Source organism: Barbatula barbatula (assembly GCF_947034865.1).
Source record: "Barbatula barbatula genome assembly, chromosome: 21".
Classification (NCBI taxonomy): domain Eukaryota; kingdom Metazoa; phylum Chordata; class Actinopteri; order Cypriniformes; family Nemacheilidae; genus Barbatula; species Barbatula barbatula.
Window position 1 is genome coordinate 17,167,205 of NC_136784.1, and position 18,227 is coordinate 17,185,431.

At 40.0% G+C, this 18,227-nt stretch overlaps 1 protein-coding gene across 2 annotated transcripts in view; it reads left to right on the top strand.

Moving 5' to 3' along the window:
* sema4ab (sema domain, immunoglobulin domain (Ig), transmembrane domain (TM) and short cytoplasmic domain, (semaphorin) 4Ab) overlaps positions 1 to 18,227 on the top strand; it is an 89,750-nt gene that overhangs the window by 43,247 nt on the left and 28,276 nt on the right. For both annotated transcript variants that reach the window (XM_079485665.1, XM_079485664.1), the window contains exons 5-11: positions 3,569 to 3,667; positions 6,189 to 6,294; positions 6,557 to 6,679; positions 8,351 to 8,478; positions 8,914 to 9,095; positions 10,538 to 10,682; positions 11,031 to 11,220. In XM_079485665.1, the coding sequence (XP_079341791.1) occupies positions 3,569 to 3,667; positions 6,189 to 6,294; positions 6,557 to 6,679; positions 8,351 to 8,478; positions 8,914 to 9,095; positions 10,538 to 10,682; positions 11,031 to 11,220 (973 nt within the window). The remainder of the gene's footprint in view (positions 1 to 3,568; positions 3,668 to 6,188; positions 6,295 to 6,556; positions 6,680 to 8,350; positions 8,479 to 8,913; positions 9,096 to 10,537; positions 10,683 to 11,030; positions 11,221 to 18,227) is intronic.

Below are 18,227 nucleotides of genomic sequence, written 5' to 3' on the forward strand. Positions count from 1 at the left end.
TCAACCCTGCGCCCTACTCTTTGGCCATCTGGAGGGAGATGCTTTGGCAGGTTAATAACTGTACCATCTCAAACAGGGAGAACCTCCATCCAAGATTGTTCTCTCCGGTTCTGTACTCTCGCCGCTCCCAGCAGAAGGAATGAGCGCTCCCTGTTGATAACCTACAGGCAAGGACTCAAGCCCTCTCTGCGGCTGTATCTTGCTGCTTTTTTCGTGACTCGATTAGTGCAACGCGTTTATATATATATATAGAAGTCAGCCAGACACCCCTGGCATGTTTACAGGCTGTGCAGAATGCTGCGGGTAGGCTCCTTACAGGCAAACGCGAGCACGAGTACATCACACCGATTCTGTACTCTCTCCCTCTCTTCAAGGGTTGCCAGTTCGCTTCCGTAAAGAATACAAACTTTTACTGTTTGTATTTAAATCCTTAAGCGGTCAGGCACCAACGTATCTTGATGTGCTAATAAAACGTCATACAAGGGCTTGGTCTTTGAGGTCATCAGTTACTACTAACAGTTCCCAGATCTAGATTAAAACTGAAGGTCTGAATCTTTTTATCCTTGTACAGTACATTGGACAACAATAGTTGTATTAAATGGTGCTTCATAAAAAACAAACAAAACAATTTCAGGTGATAGAGATGAAGAGGAGGCATGCCTTGATGAAGAATGGTTCTGTCATGGTCTTTCTCGATGTGATCTGATTTGTAGTGCGGCAGGCTCTGCACTTTGCTCCCCCTCTCCTTCTCTCAGGAAAGACGTGATGTGTTCCAATAACTTCTGATGCCGACGCTGACATTTTCATATCGTTTAAGTTTGCTCGGAAGTGCAGCCATATTAGCCGCCTCATCTCTTTCCTTCTCAGACATAGACTGTAACAATAATGAATAATAACTTTGTAAACATTATCAGCCCACGCAGTAATGCTGGGCGGCTAACGCTCTGTGCAACAGGCGCAAACACGCTCAAAAGTCATAACTTTCACATAAACAACATCAGGATAACGCAAATTGTCAAGAATCTGTGCTTAGGGGAGTAATAATTAACAAACATGAACGTAAACGTACTTTATTGTAAAATGTATATTTTGCCACTGCTCCTCATCATGCCCTATGTGTAACACACCCTTCCCCACTGGTCACATTCTGATGCAACCTATGCACACTTTCTCCTCCTGCTTATCCTCTGAGGTCTCCTCCATGCTCCCTCCCCCTGAACAGCTTCCTCTACTGAATGTGTACAGCGCCACTGACACTCTTGGCTCCACTCTAAAATCCTGCTTGGACAGCTTATACCCTCTTACATCTAGACCAGCCCACGCTAGCCCATCTGACCCCTGGTTATCTGATGTTCTCAGAGAGCGCCAGGCAAGCTCAGATCTGCTCCGAGGAAGAGGCGCATATCAAATGATCCTGCTGACCTCTTTCACTATCAGTCTTGTCTCTCTTCTTTCTCCGCTAATGTCACCTCTCCTAAACTCAGTTCTACCACTAAAAAAATAACAGCTCGCCTGACCCTCGTACCCTCTTTTACAACCTTCTGCTCATCTTTGCCTGTCTGTACCCCCCCCCCCCACACCTTCATCAGACTTTACAAAGAAAGATGCAAAATAATTTGCTGTTGAGAAAACTACAACCACCAGCAGTCAGTTCACTGTGCCGCCATCTCCTGAACATGCACAAACTCCCGAAGCCTGCTCGCTCCCCTCTTTCTCTCTCCTGTCTGAAGCTGATGTTTCCAATGTCATTGCTTCTATTCTCCAGACTACCTGCCCGCTAGATCCCATACCCACTTATTTCCTTCAAGCCATCCTTCCATCGGTTATCCCCGCTGTGACCCACAATTTCAACTCCTCTCTCACCACATTTCGCACAGCTTTTAAGGAGGCCCTTATAACCCCGCTACTGAAGAAAAACACTCTTGTTCTTGCACTGCTAGGAAACTACAGACCAGTATTTCTCCTCCTCTTCTTTGCAAAAACCCTTGAGTGTGTGGTAGCTGACCAGGTCTCCTTATTTCTCACACAGAACAACCTCTTGGACAACAAGTTTGTCCCTCAGTCATAAAAGCCCAGAGACTGGTAAAGGTGGCCTCTAATCATCTCCACTCATTCTCCAGGATCTATCCACCCCTTTTCGGCACTGTCAACTACTACATCCTCCTGTTGACCCTCAAGAGTATGGCTGTCTCTGGTACAGCTCTATGGTGGTTGGAGTCTTACTTCTCTGATAGGTCATTCAGAGTATCCTGGAAAGCTGAGGTCTCTGAGTCCCAGCATCTAAGTACAGGGGTACCCCCGGGTCTTAGTTCTTGGACCGCTGTTCTTCTCCATATATAGAAAGTCCCTTGGTTCTGTCATTCGGAAACATGGTTTTTCATATCACTGCCATGTGGATGACACACAGCTCCACCTGTCATTTCAGCCTAATGATCCGACCGTATCTGTGCGTATCTCAGCATATCTGATAACATTTAACTTTGGATGAAGGACCATCATCTGAACCTTGCAAAAACTGAACCGCTCGTGATCCAGGCCGACCCGAAGACTCAGCATGACCTTTTCATCCACTACTCCTTCCAGAACGCCCAGAAACCTAGGAGTGGTAATCGATGATCAGCTGAATTTCACAGATCATGTTGCCAGCACCATCCAGTCATGTAGATTTATCCTCTACAATATTAGGAGCGGCACAGCGCCATGGCGTTTTCATAGCAACCCCATTCTGTCGACACAACGTTGAGAGACCGACATTGTCCTTTCATGCCACAACGCTGGCCGCTGCTGCTGCAGCAGTCAAGATACGATTTTCAGGCTGCTCTGCACAAAAGGTGAATGAATGCAGCACGCAGGCTCCCTTTTATACTGGATGTCCGGTGCGGAGACCGACATGAAAAGGCCAATGAAAATTGGCAAATTAAATTGCAAGTCAGTCAGAGATGATAGGTTCTCAAGTCAAACCCCATTCTGTCAACACAGCGTCTCGTTCCCTCCATCAGGGAACGGAGGTTACATACGTATAGAGACGTTTCTTGAAATGCGTAAAAACTTCAGGAACCATTCAACAAATTGTTTATTTAATAAAATGAACATACAACAAATTTCAACAAATAATTTATTTAATATCATTTTTATACAGTAAACTAATAATACAAATTATTATTTACATAAATAAAAAAAAAAAAATAGTTGTATTATTAGAAACTAGCCAAACACAAACAGGAAATTAACTAGGGGTCAGGCACGCACGTAGTATTAACTATAATAGAACTGTAGTAAATGATGAATAGTTACTATTGTTCAAAACACTATAGTGTCTTGGCATTTTATTACAGTCTGCTTTAGTAAATATTATAGAATACTATAGTATTTTTCATGTTGAACTGTTTAGCTAGAATTCCTTAGACAATCATTTTTCTTTAAAAAGTAAAATGTAAACATTACCCATGTAAAAATTCTGTAATCCTGCTATGCAACAGTGGACATTACACAAAGTGATATACAAAACTGAAGAATTCAATGGAATCCGTTGTAAGCATTGAATGATATTGTCTCTTCTTCACCACAGACAGATTGTCACAACTTTGTGAGGGTTTTGCAAGTGCTCAACTCCACCCATATGTACGCCTGTGGAACATTTGCCTTCAGTCCTCGCTGCATCTACATTGTAAGACACATGCATCTTTTCACATTATGTTTATACAGTTCTTTTTAATATCTGTTTACTTTATCAGTTTAAAAAATTCACATTTTGTCATTATTTACCTACTGTATGTTGTTCTACATTTACATTTATTAAGTTAGCAGGCACTTGTATCCAGAGCTACAAATAAAAGAGCATTAAAATGACTTTCTTTTGAAGTCTTTCGTTCTCTTCATGTTCATCAATGAATTAAGTATGGGATTTCATAAATCCCTGGATTGCTATGTAATGTATGTAACAAGTTGCTTACAGATCATGCTAAATAAGCATGTGTATTTTAGAAAAGATCTGTTTATGCAGTTTTGTTTAAAAAGTAAACACACTGATCACTAATGTTTCCCTGTGTGACAGAGGGACAGTTCACCTTAAAGAATCTGCACTTTATGATTGTCATATACTGAATTTATTTTGAGCTGAAAATCAAAATTTGCGTATTTATTTTAAAACATGTAGTTAAACTGTTAATGCACTAAAATTCAAACTAAATTATTTTTTTAAATAAATAGAATTTAAATAAAAAAAAACCTGTTCAAAGTAATTTAAATCCTCTTTCTTTCCGATTCTGATGCTCGGTTTAAACCCTGTCTAGATGCCTAAATGCATTAAGTTGCTGACATGTGATTGTCTGATTGAAATTTGTAAAGTGTGCACAACGTTAAACATTCTTCAGTTGTCCAATTTTATTGAGCTTGTGCAAACTGTAGCCTCAGTTTTCTGTTCTTAGTTGACAAAAGTGGTCAGCTAAGTGTCTCCTGTGATCTGTACCTTTAAAAGTTTAAAGTACACCCAAGGACGCACATCGTACGTGTAAAAAGGAGAATGAATGAAATGCTTCATCAAGCACATCATTCTGAGCAGAGATGTAGAGTATTAAAATATTTTCACTTTTACTCATGTACATTTTTCAAGTATCTGCACTTTATGAATGAGTGTGTTTTTCTCCGATAAAATGATTGCACTACATTATAAAGCATACAGTATATCATTATGTTCAGTCAACTTTCATACGTTATAGTTTTGTTCAATACAATAACTACGAATATCGGATCTGTATCAGCTGATGCTTACAATTCAGGTATCGGATCGGTATAGGAGAAAGTGGTATCGGCCCACCACTAAAATAAATAAATATTACATTATAAAAATAGAGAGATTTTCTAATATTTAATTTAACATTTTAAGCAAATGTATTTCATACAGACTTGATTAAAGCATGGCAAGGTTCAACATGGAAAACACCTGTCTTGTTTGGTTCGATTGAAATGTTCGTCTTTGGTGCAGATCTATTGGGCTAGTGTGAAAATAAAGCAATGATACTTAAGTGTTGACCAAACAACCACAGTGAGACACAGCTGAGGTGGTGGACTCGGTCTGGTTCCAAACGAACCATGGTGTAATTCGTTTAAGGTGTGAACATGGCCATCCTCGAACCGTGGAGCATTTTGCTGAATGTTTTGCCCCCCGAGGGGGTGTTTTTTTTTTCACATGGAAAAGTGACATCAATGCATACCCTCTATTCATTTAGTTTAGTGAGTATATCCTTTAGAATATCCTTAAATATTTCGTTTTTATGTAAGGTTACACAACTAAGTTGAATGGTAAAAATATTTACTAGTGCATTAGTTGTGCCAATTTACGTCAAAACTAGGCTAAGCTGTAACAGAGCTGGTGCAACTGGCCCCTTGTTGTTCCGAAAGTGTTCCGCAGAACTGTGTCTTGATACAATCCTGTCTTCGCGTTCTACTGGCAGTTAATTTGATCTCATGGCTCGGCTTTTGCTCTGAAATGCATTTTCAGCTCTTAGACCTTTTATTGAGAGGTGTGTGCATACTCAGTGGTAAGAGCATGGCGTTGACAACTCCATGGTCATGGGTTCGAACCCAGGGGATTGCACATACTTACAAATGTATAGTATAATGCAATGTAAGTCGCTTTGGATAAAAGCGTCTGCCAAATGCATAAATGTAAATGTACTAATTTAATTGAATTTGCCACAGGTTAACCGCTTTCGAAGTTTAGTAACAGCAACGAGCAAAACTGGATTTCTCCTGAGTTAAATTTCAGATGTCCCAGAAAAGCAATGCAACAAATGCAATGTATTTTTTCTTCATTCAGTTTTTTTCTTTTTAATAAGTTTGCACAAAGTTTTCACATTTTCTTTCTTGTTTTGTCGTTATCATGTATAAAAGATAACAAACAGCAACATAAAAAAATTTGAATCAAATTAATAGTTTTTTTGGAATGCTCTTATAGAGATCCATTGTTTTAATTTCAGCACTTTTATCGCATCTCACAGTCATGTTGCTTTAACGCATCCAGTGTGAAAGTCCCATTAGTCTGTAAAGTTTTTATTTAGTTTCTACATCTGTTTGGCAAACAGTCACCATGGCAAAAGCCTGATGTGTATATTCATACATCATATTCAAGTTTGGACTGCAGTGTGCCTTATTTGCAGTCTTATGCCGTGTGGTCTCACCCCCTACAGAATTCAAAGATGTTTTCAATGGCTATCGGCCCCAGTGGTAAGCCAGAAGAAGGCAGAGGCCGCTGCCCCTACGACCCTTACCAGAGGAACACAGCAATCGCTGTGGGTAAGCAGCCATTTATCTGTTCAAGTTACAAGCCATGCCTGTTTCTAATGAATAAATCAGTGCATAGACGTAAGTAAAGGAAAGGCATATTTCTCTCACAGGAGGGTAAGAAACAGAGACTCTTAATCTTCTTGTGCTTAGGCAGTAGTCAGAACATTAAGTTATTAAATTGTCATTTAAGTCAATTTTAATTATGTAAATTATGGTTTCTTTATAGGTCCATAATTAAACACATTTTTATATTTTACTTTGTATGTTTCAGATGGAGAACTTTACTCAGGAACCGTGTTAGATTACAGGGGGAATCGACCAGTCATCTCACGCCACTTGAGCGATGGCAACCATGTTGATCTGAAACTAGATGATACACTTGGGTGGCTAGAAGGCAAAAACACTTTTTAGGCCCTGTGTCCAGCTTTATTTTCCAATTTTTTCTAAACATATTTGTTGAAAACGCTCAGCTTGTCAATGTAACTTTTCGCTATCCAACAACCACAGTCCAGGAGAGGTGGGACAAATACTACACCAACCAACTGAACATTTGTACAACTACCTGTCTATGTACAAAGACAAGAAACAATGATGGAGTTACCATTTTTGTCTCCCTATTCATCCGAATATTTATTTGCGAGTGATATTTTCGTGTAGGTCGGCACTGGCGACAATATAAACGTACTTGTTATTTTTATTTTTTTCAATGGAATTGCTTTTTAAAAAGCCAGAAGTTAGCACTTTCCCCCACGTTCAGTGCCACTGCTATTCATTTTATTCCATGATCAGCATATCATAGGAACAAGTTCGGCTCTCAGTTAATGCCATTCACTAAATGTAACTCTCAGACATTACCTATGAGTAGGGCCGCACGGGAATAAGCTCATGTAGATCTCCGCAGTAAATTTAGCAGAATTCCGAGGAATTTAGCACATGGGCAATTCTGTGAAAATGTATACCTTACCACAATTTTTTTTTACTATGGCAGGACTCTAGACTTATTCTTCCCACTGGTCGAAACTGGTTCGACTCACTTTTTCAGTTACAATTTGGTCGCACCCTTTTTTATAGTATTCAAAATTATCATGCATAATGACCTCAGTTGATGAATCGATGGAGGGAACGCGACGTTGTGTCCATCATGCCATGAACACTGCGCCGGCCTGCTGCAGTGAACGAGGGTGCCTCTCAAGTTCCCCAAAACGGTGCATGACTGGGCATTCGCCAAGTTCATTGGCCTTTTCAAAGTATAATTGGAGATGATAGGTTCTCGAGTCAAACCCCATTCTGTCAGTCTCGACACAACATCTCGTTCCCTCCATCAGGGAACCGAGGTTACATCCATAACAGAGACGTTATTTCACCATAAGTGCACGTCATTAAAGTAAGCCACAAATTTTCAGTCATCATATTGCTTTGATTTTGCATTTGTTAAGCTGCACATTCGCACATTAACCGAGTGCTCAAAAAATCTATGTCTGTTCATTGATTAATATTTATTTGATTAATGTTTAAGAGTCAAACATTTTTAACTAAAACAGGATGAAGTTAAATCCTGCCCATCGTCCATCTGGAGTAGACTTTGAATTTGAGTTTACGCATGCATAATATATGCATCCAGTGTTCAATACCTACGACACAATGCCGTTTTGAAGTTTAACAATTCTAAATGTCAATTTCAAGACAGCATTATGCCTCATAGCTTTTTGTAAAGCTAATAAATTGAACTGAACAAAAGCATACTGTATGTAAGGCACTGAAACTGAAAGGCTGATATAAATACTTATTATTATCAACTTGGAGGAGAGCAAATGTTGTAAGTCATTTTGACAAAAAGAACTGGAAACACAATCATACATAAAATTCATTGTAAGTTAATAAATAAACATTATTAATTTCGATGGATGTGTCAAAACCAGGCTTTGAAAAAGGTTATATAGTAGCTCTTTAAAATAAACAAACACATCATTAGATGTTAGAGGACAGGGATTTTACAGATTCTTATTTTACAGACATGAGAAATTCATTGTCACATTCCCTTCTCTGTCTCTCTTATAATTTACAGATCCCACATTCATCAGCTCTACTTTTATTCCCAGTGAAGAGAAAGTCTATTTCTTCTTCAGCGAAACTGGAAAGGAGTACGACTTCATTGACAAGGTTATTGTTTCTCGCATCGCTCAGGTTTGCACTGTAAGTTGCTTGTTGATTCGTTCCAGCACTTATATATTGTATTTGCAAGCATGTGTTTAGCACTGCCGATTCTTCAAACTCTAATGGGCTCCATGCATGTGTGACTTCCGGCACACAGCAGTGGTATGTAGAAGTGGCATTCTACCATATTTGAATGATATAACGAAATGTTAACTTATGAAAGTATCAGATACAGTACTTCTATATACCACTGATGTGTGCCGCAATGTACAGGATCTGCTAAATTGAACTTTTTTTCTAATGTTTCTCTATTTTCTCTCTGCTTTAAGTCTCCCCAACCATGGAACTACGTAGGTTTCTTCCTGTAAAATGCAGAAGTTATGCATGCGTATAGCCCATTAAAGAGTAGCTGTAAATATAAACAGGCCCGATTTAGTACAGCCCTGTTCTGAATAGGTGTTCATCTGTGTTTAGAGTGATGTGGGTGGGAAGCGAACTCTCCAAAGACGCTGGACCACTTTTGCCAAGGCCCAGCTACTTTGTCAAGCTGCCCAAGAGCTGCCATACAATGTCCTTCAGGATTTAGTCACTGTTCCACCACCAGTGGGTGCCTCAGAGGATGAAACACTTTTCTATGGGATTTTTATTTCACAGTGGTAAGGAAACACTTGCTTCCATTAACTATTTTGAGAGCTCATTTTGTCAGTATGGAAAAAGTTCACAATTATTCCATAAGGTTTTGCAGGCTTAAAGTAAAATTTGTGAAAGTGTACATCAAATAGCATGCCAAAAATAAATGGCCATGTGCAGTTTTGTAAAGGTCTGTATGATGTGTCTTTCTTTTAGCTGTGCTTACAGTTTGGGCACACTTCTCTGACTTGAGATTTGCAGGTGTGAGCTAGAAGTCTTCACGGGTCCACTTAGATCCAAAAACCTGAGGTCCGGACCGAGATCCGAGCGGGTTCGGGTCTAAAAGATTCACGGGAGCTTCGGACACGGGTCGGGTATATTATTAGGTTTTTCGGGTCTCGGGAAATATAAAGTAAAAATGTTTTTTGCTGAATTGACCCAAGGAAGACCCGAACTATCCTGTACAATAACAGCGCGTCGCTCGTGTGTGTGCGTGTAGTTACCAACTCTCCTCTTGCGAAAAAAACAGATCGGTGCAGGGGATTAATCAGGAAACTGGATTAAGCTGTGTCCTGACTTGAGATTTGCAGGTGTGAGCTAGAAGTCTTCACGGGTCCACTTAGATCCAAAAACCTGAGGTCCGGCCCGAGATCCGAGCGGGTTCGGGTCTAAAAGATTCACAGGAGCTTCGGACACGGGTCGGGTATATTATTAGGTTCTTCGGGTCTCGGGAAATATAAAGTAAAAATGTTTTTTGCTGAATTGACCCGAGGAAGACCCGAACTATCCTGTACAATAACAGCGCGTCGCTCGTGTGTGTGCGTGTAGTTACCAACTCTCCTCTTGCGAAAAAAACAGATCGGTGCAGAGGATTAATCAGGAAACTGGATTAAGCTGTGTCTTTATACTGTTTTGCGTAGGCTATTTAGCCTGAGTTTGCGCAATTTGCCAGAGCAAAACAAGAGGATCAACGTTTCCATTGCCATATCAATTTCATTTTCATTAATAACGTTTACATTTAGGTCTAGTCGGGTTTGAAAAAAAATATACGTCGGGTCGGACTCGGGTCTTACGTTATCGGGTCTGTCTCGGGTTCGGGGCTTTACATTTTTTTTTTTATATTGGCATGTCGGGTTCGGGTAAAAGTGATTCGGGTCATTTCAGGACGGGTAAAGATCTTTGGACCCGAGAAGACCTCTAGTGTGAGCAACTGTCCCTTCTTGTAACCAATTACATGTCAATTCGTTTTTGGTTGACTCTTTGTTTATTTGTATCAGAAATTAATGTAAATGTAGTAGTTTGTAATCATTGTTAATTAGGCTGCCTCTTAAACATATGTATTTACTTGTTCTCTTCACAGCAGTATCTGAACATGGTAAGATTTGCTAAAATTGTTGTTTTCAGTATTGTATACTATAAGCTGCTTAAATGGACCATCCTTTTGTTCATTTGTTTTTGTGTCGGCCAGGCGGGTGAACTCGGGTCGTTCTGCAGTATGTTCTTTTTCGCTCAAAAACATTAAGGGGGTGTTTGCCGGAAATTACAAGGTCCTGAACCGTGACACACTGAAATGGGAAACACGAGTACATGAGAAAATGGCTAATCCTGGAGAGGTCAGTTTCATTGTGGGAAGGAAGAAAGGCAAAAGTTTTTTTATGTATTTGGTCTCATTAAACTTGTCTGCTTTGGAAAAGAATATGAAGAATGTAAAGCAATAATAAATATTATTTGCTGGGTTTGATTAAATTGACTTTTGTGGATCTTCTTAGCTCCTTGGCTAATTTTATGTCCACTCCAAACACCAAACGTCTAACTCTTTCCAACCAAGACAAAATACTGAACAGAAGCGTTTAATCCAATTAATACATCCAAGGTTCTTCTAGTTTTGTATGGATCATAACAAATAATTAGGTTCTGTTATGATTTTATGCCAACTATTCAAATTGCTGTTATCTCTACAGTGTGGCCTTCATAATGCAACAGATAACACACTGCGCTTTGTAAAGGAGAACTTTCTGGCTGATAAAAGTGTTCTGCCGGCCAGTAAGGGCCTGACTTTGGTATCACCTGATCAGAGCTACCTTAATATTGCAGCACAGAGAGTCCGCGGAGCCCGTGGTAGAGTTTACCCTGTGCTTTTTCTTCTCACAGGTAAATATAAATAAATCAAGTCCAATGTTACTTTGAACTGCACAATAGTTAAAGGGTTTAAACCTTTTTCTTTGTAGTTTTAAAGGAAGGGTAGGCAATTTCAAAAAGGCTAATAATATAGCATGATAGCATTGAGCATAAGATCCCACCTTCTTTTCATATTGCTCTTCAAAGCCATGTCTCCACCACATGAACATGATGGTGATGAAAGAAGACAAGGCAGCCACTCAGGCAATTGACTTTGTTCTCACACCTTCATTCCACACATGCATTTTCAGATGCATGGCCATATCCTCAATTTTTTTCGTTATGTGTAATAAAATTAGTGAAATAACTGCTTAATTGGCTAACTGTACTTTGATGCTGCATACATTTTCCAACAGTGCTCCTCGATGTTAAAATAAGTGAGGAGACCAATCAAATGAAAGGAGGCATGAGCAGTCTTGTATAAGTACTTGAAAGCGATACTTGAGTAAAAGTACAAGTATCTTACCAGAAAATGACTTTGGTAGAAGTTAAAATCACCCTTCAAAATATTACTTGAGTAAAAGTCTTAAAGTACCTGACATTTATTGTACTTAAGTATTAAAAGTAAAAGTATTTTTTTTAAAGTGAACGGTTGGAATCAACAATAACAGTCAAATGAGCATTATTTGATATTACCTTTACCTCAGTGCAAGAATTATAAACACTCATGGAAGCCCACCCCTACCACCCAGTCACTAACACCATTAACTTGGATTCATTGCTGTTGTGTAGCCTGTACTATATTGTGTTAACTGGTCGTTTGTCTCCTGTCTGTTACTAGCTGACCTACGGAAAAAAATTCCATGAACTCGTTATGTGGCAATAAAAGCACTTTGACTATGATCAATATGTAAGCCTACATTCACAATATATAACATTAGCCTAACAATAGCCGATAACAACTTAGTTCTGAGGTAATTAATTCAAAACAAATCTCAAGTTCAACAAAATTCATGTTGCTTTTGAAGACGCAAGTAATCCTGAATGCTCCTCTGTAACCTGCAATGGCATTAATTAGCCTAATGTGCTCTTAAAAAAATCCCTCCACCGGTGAAACGCTAATTTACAGAAGGAAATATTCGATCGCTATACCAGAAACCGCTATTAACCATTTCAGTATTATGGACATTCAATTCAATTCAATTCAATTTTATTTATATAGCGCCTTTCACAATTTGCATTGTTCCAAAGCAGCTTTACAGGGGAAAAAAAAACGAAAAACCCAAGAAAGGGTAAAACACACTACATGGTGTTTTATATAATAAATCAAATTATTCTAGTAATTAATATCTAATGTCAGCATCTCCTGGTGATTTGCATTAAGTGAATGCTTGGCTGAAAAGATGTGTCTTTAATCTAGATTTAAATTTGGCGAGTGTGTCTGATCAAGCAGGACCAGGAGTGAGATGTTACCTTTATCTGATGCCATAAGCAGGTCGTTTGTAATTTTAACAAGCGCAGTTTCAGTGCTATGATACGATCTAAAGCCTGACTGAAATTTTTCGTGCATGTTGTTATTTTGTAAGAAAGAGCACAACTGAGTACACACTACTTTTTCTAGTATTTTAGACAGGTATGGGAGATTTGAAATCGGTCTATAGTTTCCTAGTTCATTTGGATCTAAGTTTGGTTTCTTGATTAGAGGCTTAATGACGGCCATTTTAAAGGGTCCTGGGACATGGCCTAGATTAATTGACGAGTTAATAATGTTATAAATGGGCTCAATTGCAACAGGTAGTAGCTCTTTTAATAATTTAGTTGGTATGGGGTCTAGTAAGCAAGTTGTAGGTTTAGAAGTTGCGATAAGTTGATTTAAATCTTCCTGTTTTATAGGTGAAAAACCCTGTAGCCTTTCTTTTGGAGCGATGGTTGGTGCTAATTCATAGGACAGATTTGGACGTTGAGTTTTTACAATTTTGTCACGAATGTTTTCGATTTTCTCTGTAAAAAAATTCATGAATTCATTGCTACCGAGGTGCGGCGGAATAGCCAGGTCAGGTGGTGTCTGTTTATTTGTTAATTTAGCGACTGTGCTAAATAGAAACCTTGGATTGTTTTTGTTGATTTCTATGAGGTTACGAAGATGCTCAGCCTTTGCTGCTTTTAGTGCCTTTTTATAACAATTTGCACTCTCTTTCCACGCCATTTTAAAGACTTCTAATTGCGATTTTATCCATTTGCGCTCTAGTTTGCGTGTTTCTCTTTTAAGGGCGCGAGTGGTGCTATTGTACCAAGGTGCAATATTTTTCTCATTAATCTTTTTTGACTTCGTAGGTGCAACAGCTTCTAATGTATTAGAGAAAATAGTGCCCAATTTCCTGGTCATGACATCGAGCGATTCGTTATCCCCAAAAGATTGTAATAGTTCTGTAAACGCCAGTGCTAATGCATCGTTAGCGCTATCTACGTGGATATTAAAATCTCCGACAATTAGTATTTTATCAACGTTAACCAATAGGTCCGATAGGAAGTCCGCAAACTCTTTCAGAAAATCAGTATAGGGACCAGGGGGTCTATACACCGTAGCCAATGTAAAAGAAAGCAGTGGTTTTTTTACTTTTGTTAGGAATAATTATGTTCAACGCAAGCACTTCAAATGATTTAAATTTATGCTCTGTTCTCTGAGATACAGTAAGAAAGTTTCTAAATATTGTAGCGACGCCGCCACCCAGACCAACCAGACGTGGCTCATGCATATAACAATAACTTGGTGGGGTACACTCATTTAGGCCGAAATAATCATTTGGTTTAAGCCAGGTCTCGGTAAGAGTATATCAAAACTGTTGTCCGTGATCATTTCATTTACAATAACTGCCTTTGAATTTAGTGATCTAATATTAAGTAGGCCGAACTTTATAAATTGGTTTTGGTTGTTTATTACATTGTCTTCAGGTTTAATCACGATCAGATTTTTTCTCTGACTTTTGCCAAAATGTTTACTTTGTAGTATTATTCGGGGGGGACATATAGTCTCTATATATTTGGAAACAGTAATATTTATAGCAGTTAAGGCGCACATACTATGGTTAAAGTTTTGACTTACCTGAGGGAGACTTACCTGTGGGAGACATAGTCAACCGGTGCGTAGCGCCTTCGAGATGTTGTCGGACAGGAGAGCCGCTCCGATGCTACTGGGATGCAGGCTGTCGGGGCGGAAGAGCCTAGGTCGCTCCCAGAACAGATCAAAATTATTTACAAAGAGCAGCTTCTGTTCAATACACCATGACATCAACCATTGATTAAGCAAAAAAAGTCTACTGAACTTATCATTCCCTCGTCGGTAGGTAGGCAGCGGTCCTGATACGATAATCCTCGCTGTGGGCGATGCGTTGCGTACCGTCTCGATCAGACTCCTGAAGTCCCTCTTCAGGATCTCCGACTGCCGCATCCTGACGTCGTTCACTCCCGCATGCAGCACGACAGCTTCGACGTTAGCGTTGTCCTTCAGGATCGCAGGTACCTGCGCAGACACATCAAGAACACGAGCGCCGGGAAAACAGTGAGTGCGCACCTTACCTTTAGTAGATGTAGCGCGTATGTTCCGGACTATCGAGTCTCCGATGATCACAGCGTTGCATTCGGTCTCGCAGAGGGCGGCAAAGCGGTTCCTGGTCTGGATCTCGAAGACTGGTGGCGGCAGCTGAGTCATCTCACCGGTCCTGGCTAGCGCCTTTCGCCGTTGGTGTGCCGGTGCAGGAGTGAAGTTCATTTGGGCTGGTCGTGTTCTCGTAGCCCGGGCTCTGTGCAGAGAAACACGCGGAGTAGAAGTGGAAGAAGTATTATAATCGCGATGAAAACTTACCGCGGATTTGCGAGCTTCAGCACGGGATGTTTCCAGCGCCGTTATACGTTCTCGCAGCCGTGTTTGCTTCTCAAGTAAATCCTGGATCTGCTTCTCCACAGCCTCCAATTCCGACTGAAGCGCAAACGTTTCCTCATCTGCACTCAAAGGTACAAACACGTCTGAAGTATTAGCATTAGCCATTAGTGATGTAGTAATGAGAACAGCGAGTTAAGCAGTATGCAGGCGGATAATGCTAAGAGCCTAAGGGCTAACACAGAATGATCCGATACAAATAATGTATCAGTACGTTTAACAACGATTTTTGTTTATGCTATACTTAAGGATAGGTTTCACTCTCGCTTAATAACGATTTAAGACACAATTCTTCAAGATGTAACAAGAATAATTAGATTTGAAAGAGCTCCCGCTCAAACCACGCGCTCTCAGTAAACTCTCAGTGAACTCTCAGCAAAAACCTGTCCATGTCTTCAAGAGTTTTGTGTGGAATTATTTCGGAGTGGAAATCATTGGTGTTGTTAAATATCTGAACATTGGCTAATCAGAAAAGCACACGTTAGCCTGGCTATCATGTTGGCCAGATATCTGAACAGGCTTATATGATAACTAATTCATGTTAAATAACGTTGACATTATGGCTTCATTGAATGAAAATTAATTTAACCTACCTAAATTAAGCTACGATGTGCTTCATGTTGGACGGGGAGTTTTTGAATGACTCTGTACGCATAACAGGCACTTAATCCAGTAGGAAGACATTTTCTCTTGAATGTACGAAAATATTTCTTAAAAATACAGCCACGGGTGTGTAACGTTATCTTCGTCACCACCACCAAGTTCGCCACTGTAGTCGAGATGCCCGTCATCTGCTACCGAAGTAGTAACGTTAGAGTTAGAACCTGCAGCAGGTGCTTCCATGATGACAAAGGCATCAATAATGTGACACGCCCGGACAAGCAGGACTTCTTCGTGCTTGGCGGTTGACATGACAAAAAACAGGAATTACATCACCAACAGAAATTTCTTTTGATTTTAATTTGTAGTAACGAGTAACGAAGATGGTTAGGAGAAATATATCGGGGGAAAAGTACACACTTTATTTATGAAATGTAGTGGAGTAAAAGTGAAAGTTGTCAGTAATATAAATAACAAAGTAACAATTCAATTCTTTAGTAGGATGCTTTACGGTGAAAGATGACTAAATGTAAGTGACTTAAGATTCAATATTTGACAACTGTTTAAAATTCTAGCAGCCCCCCTGGCCAGGCAAACAGTGCAAAACAGTATCAAAACTATGGCAAGGAACCCAAAACTCCATTGGAGGAGAAAAAAAACCTCAGAGGGAAACCAGGCCTAACCAGGGGATTCCAGTTCCCCTCTGGCAAAAGCTTGACAGTGCTTGCACGACAACGCAAATAAAAAAATATTAGATTTAAGATTATCATTAATAATTTTGTAGAGTCGCCACGTCCTTTGTCCAGCTCTGGTAACCTTGGAACAATGAGACAAGACTGGCTGAGAGAAGAGTACTGTTCTGCACTCTTTGTTCAACAAATGCATCAGTTGTTATTGGAAGTGTTCCTGGTTCCAGTTGATCTAACTAGTGCAGCCTAAACCTTCGAAAAAAAAATATATTATGATTGTGTAGTGTATCCAAGATTAAAAAGATGTGTCTTTAGTCTGGATTTAAACTAAAATAGTGTGTCTGCCTCCTGGACAGTGCGGGGAAGACTGTTCCAAAGTTTAAGCGCTAGATAGGAAAATAATCTGCCGCCTGCACTTGATTTTGAAATTAATGTTTTGATGCTTTATAGGTAACAAGTGCAAGGTTGACAGAACCAGGCTAATATGCTCATTCTTTTTTGTACATGTTAGAACTTGAACTGCCGCATTTTGGACCAGTTGGAGTTTTTGTAATAGGCCTGCAGGGCAACCACCTAATAGTGCATTACAGTAATCTAGTCTTGATGTCATAAATGCATGAATTAGCTTCACTGCATCTGATGGTGACAGCTTATGACGCAGTTTAGATGTATTTGTAAGAATATATTTTACAGGTGTTGGCAACCTGGTTCTCAAATGACAGAGTACTATCGAATAAAATGCCAAGATTCTTTGCTGAAGATGAGGGTTTTATGGAACATCCATCAATAGTTAAGCAGTATTCTTGGTTGTTAAGTATGGCGGTTTTGGTCCAATAAGTAACACTTCAGTTTTGTCCGAGTTCAGTAATAGGAAATTGTTACTCATCCACTTTTTATATCGACTATGCATTCCACTATTCGATGGAATTGCTGTGTATCATGAGGGCTTCAAGGAAATATAAAGTTGCGTATCATCAGCATAACAGTGAAAGTTAACTCTGTGTCGCTTTATTATATCTCCTAGAGGTAGCATGTATAATGCGAAGAGCATAGGCCCTAAGACTGAGCCCTGTGGTACACCATACTGGACTTGCGATTTGCATGACACCTCTTTGTTTATTGCTACATATTGAAAACGGTCGGATAAATAAAATCTAAGACATTTCAAAGCTATTCCCTTAATAGGTTTTTTTGACAAGGGGCCATTATAACAGCCAGCTTATATGCTTTAGGCACATGTCCTAGTGTCAGAGATGAGTTAATAATGCTAAGGAGTGTATCGAGGCACAGATCTGGGGAAGGGTACAGAAAAATGTCTGAGTATTGAAGGCCCCAATGAGCACAGTGGCCTCCATCATCCGTAAATGAAAGAAGTTTGTAACCATGCTGGCCACCCGGCCAAACTGAGCGATCGGGGGAGAAGGGCCTTAGTCAGGGAGGTGACCAAAAACCTGATGGTCACTCCAACAGAGCTCCAGAATGTCTCTGTGGAGAGAGGAGAACCTTCCAGAAGAACAACCATCTCTGCAGCACTCCACCAATCAGGCCTGTATGGCAGAGTGGCCAGACCGAAGCCACTGCTCGGTAAAAGGCACATGACAGCGTGCCTGGAATTTGCCAAAAGGCACCTGAAGGACTCTCAGACCATGAGAAACAAAATTCTCTGGTCTGATGAAACAAAGATCTTCTCTTTGGCCTGAATGGCAAGCGTCATGCCTAGAGGAAACCAGGCACCGCTCATCACCTGGCCAATACCATCCCTACAGTGAAGCATGGTGGTGGCAGCATCATGCTGTGAGTGTGTTTTTCAGCGC